Source organism: Mus pahari, chromosome 6 (assembly GCF_900095145.1).
Source record: "Mus pahari chromosome 6, PAHARI_EIJ_v1.1, whole genome shotgun sequence".
NCBI lineage: Eukaryota > Metazoa > Chordata > Mammalia > Rodentia > Muridae > Mus > Mus pahari.
In genome coordinates, this window is record NC_034595.1 from 101,581,178 (window position 1) to 101,585,297 (window position 4,120).

The following is a 4,120-nucleotide window of genomic DNA, read 5'->3' on the forward strand; positions in this document are numbered from 1 at the left end:
CTTCCTTCCTTCCTTCCTTCCTTCCTTCCTTCCTTCCTTCCTTCCCTCCCTCCTTCCTTCTTTCCTTCCTTCCTTGTTTCCCTTTCTGTTTTATTTCCATGCCAAACAACAGACCTATGGCCAGGACAAGAATGAAAGGGCGTCTCCTTCCAAACCTTGAGGTACATCGGTCACTCCAGGCACCCAACAGAGGCTGCAGCAAGAATCCTGAAAGAAAAGCAGGCCAGTTGTTATTGTCAGGGCTCCCAGCACCCACGGGGGTGCTAAAGCGGTTCATACTCCCAAGGCACCACGCGCAAGGAAACATCCCACAGCTCATAGTCCCAAGGCGCCACGCGCAAGCATACATCCCACGGTGCCGGAACAGCAACACAATCAGGGTTGGCAGCAAGAACTCATCGACACTGAGCCACCCAAGCCTGCTCTCCATGGACTGTATGGGACACCAAGCCCCTGTGACCTTCCTTGGGAATCCTGGCACTGGCCCCAACCCGAGTTTCATCAACTTCATAGCTCAGATTCTGCACTGCCAGCTTGGTGTGAGATGAGATAATCCTGGGGTCTGTCCTGCTCTCCTGTATAGAACTTAGAATACAGGGCATGACCGGCCATACCTGTGTTCTCCCCCAGCCCCACACTAAGGAGTGGGACTTAACTCCTCCCTTGTCCCTTCAGGCCCCTCAAGCTGCTTCAGCAGAGGCTTCTGGAAGTTTCCGGAGATTTCCAGAGGCTGTCCGCCCTCGGGGCTCACCAAGGATGGGGCTGATGAACCACACTAGGCTGTAGAGCTGGTCTGGCAGACCCATTTGCAGGAGTACCGGAGTCACGTACGCGGTCTCCATGGCGTAGCTGAACTCGATACCAAACAGAATGCAGCCATTGAAGAGCAATTCCCAAAAGGACCTCTGAGGGTGCAGGTCCCCAAAGTCCACCAGCTCGATGGGACATGGGGTGTTGGGGGGTGGGGGTGGAGAGGGCCGAATGTACTTCCTTCTCTTGGGGTGGCGTTTGAAGTTGTTGGCCCGGTGGCTGATGTGTCCTGTCACGGACCCTGAGTAGCTGGAGATGGGAGACCTCCAGAAGTCCTGAGGAGCCACACTGGGGATGAGGGCCTCTCCCGGAGGGGTGCTGCTGGCTGGGGGGATCATCGTAGGCAGGGCTGGTGGGCGTTGCTGCGAGGGAAGCCCATTTAGGGACAATAGTTACTTCACAGAGGCCTATGTGGAGCCGCCATCTTTCCCACGAGCCCCTCCCCTTGGGTCCACTTGCCGTCCACTGGGGGAAAATTGAGTTTGCACTGAATACTTCAGAGTCCATTCTTCCTGTCTTCCCAAGCCCATCATTCTGTCCCCCAAGCAGAGCCCAGTGCTCAGGGGACAGAGCAGGGCCCTTTACACTGGGGGGGGGGCAGATCAGAGAACCCAGTCCTGTAGCACTCCAGGGGTCACCCCCGGACAGCCTGAGTCAGCACAGACACACAAGAAGACCCTCTTGCAGGTGTCTGGGGAGACCTTGTCATTCCTTCCTTTCCAAAGAACTAGGCACCCAGAAAGTCAGGAGCCACTTGGGGGCTGAACACTGAGCTAACTCGCTCGTTGTGAAGGGAGAGCTCTTCCTTCACAGGGTGAGAGTCACCGCTGGTCAGTTCAGTTCCTGTGTTTATATGCAGTCCTTCCCAGGAGCCAGAGGGGCCAGATGCCTGCCTCAAAGCAGCAGAGGTGGTGTGTGTGTGTGTGTGTGTGTGTGTGTGTGCTATGCTGTGGTGTGCTGTGGTGTGATGCCTGCCACAAGCCCTTTCCTTTCAACTATTATTGTCAAGTAAATTTTCAGTCACGGACTGAAACCTCTATGGTGTTTGAAATGCTCTCTCTAAAGGAAAACCCATAGATGGTGACATGATCGAAGACCCCTAGTAACAGGGACAGAGCCTGAGCCAGCCATCCTCTGTAACCAGGCAAGGCCTCAAGTGGCAGGATCAGGACACCAACCCAGCCACGAAACCTCCACGATCTACAGTTTGTCCTCATCAGAGAGACTTCATCCAGCAACGGACAGGGGAAGATGCAGTGTCCCACAGCCAGAGCTCAAGGAGTCCTGCAGAGGGGGAGGAAGGACTGAAGGACCAGAGGATTAAGAACACCACAGTAACACGGTCCACAGAATCAATGGACTGGGCACAAGTGGGCTTGCAAAGATCAGGGAGCCTGCGTGGGTCTGACCGAGGTCCTCTGCATATATATTATGGCTGTGTACCCTGGTGTTCTGTGGTATTTCTAACAGTGGGAGCACAGGCTGTCTCTGACTCTTTTGCCTGCTTTTGGGACCCTTTCTTTTCCTACTGGGTTGTCTCATCCAGCTTTGATGTGTGAGTATGTGCCTGGCCTTACTGTAGTATTTGGTGGATGTCCCTTAAGACCTGCCATTTTCTGAGGAGAGGTGAATGAACCTGGGATGAGGAGGTGAGGAGGAGAGACTCGGGGGGAGGGGAAACTGCAGCCGGGATGTAAAATATGAGCGAAGAATAAAGAAAAAAGAAAAAAGAAAAAAAAAGAGCTGGGTGCAGTGGCGCATGCCTTTAAGCTCAGCACTTAGGCAGAGGCAGAGGCAGAGGCAGAGGCAGAGGCAGAGGCAGAGGCAGAGGCAGAGGCAGAGGCAGAGGCAGAGGCAGAGGCAGGCCAGCTCGGTGTCTAAAGCAAGTATGGGACAGCCAGAGCTTACCACAAAGAAACCCTGCTGAAAGAGAAAAGAACACGAGAGGGGAGAGAGAGAGAGAAAGAAGGAAAGAAAGAAAAAGTTAGGAAGGAAGGGAGGGAGGGAGGGAGGGAGGGAGAGAGGGTTCTGGGGATGTGGCTCAGTACTGGAACCCTGGCCTTGTGTGTTCCAGGCTCCATCCCCAGAGTCACAAATGAATGGATGAATTAAAAGCAACAGCATGCAATGAGAAATAATTTCTTCATCCCCAATGCATTTACATTTTGAGAAATTTTCACACTACCCAGAGCCTAATAGGAAATTGACAATGCAAAACCCTTCCTCTGCCCTCTGCCCTCTGCCCTCTGCCCTCTGTCCTCTGCCCTCTGCCCTCCGGGGTTTGCTGCTCAGAGACCTTTCCCTGGGTGTCCAACTGCTTTTTTGCCGTTTTGAACCAAATCTGGATTATAAACTAAAGGACTTGATTTTGATGCTGACTCAGGCATGCTGTCAGCAATGTTTTCCCTCAGCCCAGGGAGAGAAACAAAGACACGGAGCAAAGAAGTCCAGGAACTCTACTGGATGTCCAGGTACAGCCCAGCCCATCCACCAGGCCTTCCTGGGAGGTAGGCGCCCAAACCACTGCACTTCCCTCGGCCTTGGCTTTGAGGACGACCCCAGCATCATTTACCAAGGTGGTCATTGAGGATCTGCCTTCAAGCCTCGGCTTCTGAAGCCATGCTCCCGATCCTGATTTACTGTGCCACTGTAATCACACTACAGATGTCACTGTCCTCTCTATGAATTCAGAAATTCTGCTCCATGTGTGCTCAAAGCTCCTGCACTGCCCCACCACTCAGGCAGCTCCTCAGAAGAGAGCAGAGGTGGATACGGCTGCACATAGAGAGAGCAGGATTCAGAACACACGCTCATCCACCCTCCACGTATTTACCCTCTATTAATCTACTGCTCTCTGTCCATTTGCTTATCTCTCCATCTACCCACCTATCTACCAACTGCCCTCCACCCATCCATCATCCATCATCCATTCATCCATCTACTATCCATCTACTATCTACTATCCATCTACTATCCATCCACCCTCTATTCATTTATCAATCATTCCTCTATCCATCTACCATCATTCCTTCACCTACCCACCATCCATCAATCTACCATCCATCAATCTATCATCCATTCATCCACTATCAATCAACCCATCAACCTTTCATCCATCTATCCATCTATAATCCATCCATCTACCCATCACCCATCTATTTATCCATCCATCCACTTACCTACCCATATCTATTCATCCATCCACCCATCCATCTATCCATCCATCCATCCATTCACCTGCCTGCCCACCCAATCATCCATCCACCTATCCATATACATATCCATCCATCCACCCACCCACACATCCATC

General features: G+C 52.4%; 1 protein-coding gene across 3 annotated transcripts in view; it reads right to left on the reverse strand.

Annotated features, from left to right (window-relative positions):
* The window catches only part of Slc45a1 (solute carrier family 45 member 1), a 23,045-nt gene that overhangs the window by 14,564 nt on the left and 4,361 nt on the right, over nucleotides 1-4,120 (reverse strand). For all 3 annotated transcript variants that reach the window (XM_029539972.1, XM_029539971.1, XM_021200652.1), the window contains 2 exons: nucleotides 752-1,172; nucleotides 115-207 (listed from right to left, as the gene is read on the reverse strand). In XM_029539972.1, the coding sequence (XP_029395832.1) occupies nucleotides 115-207; nucleotides 752-1,148 (490 nt within the window). In that variant the 5' untranslated portion in view covers nucleotides 1,149-1,172. The remainder of the gene's footprint in view (nucleotides 1-114; nucleotides 208-751; nucleotides 1,173-4,120) is intronic.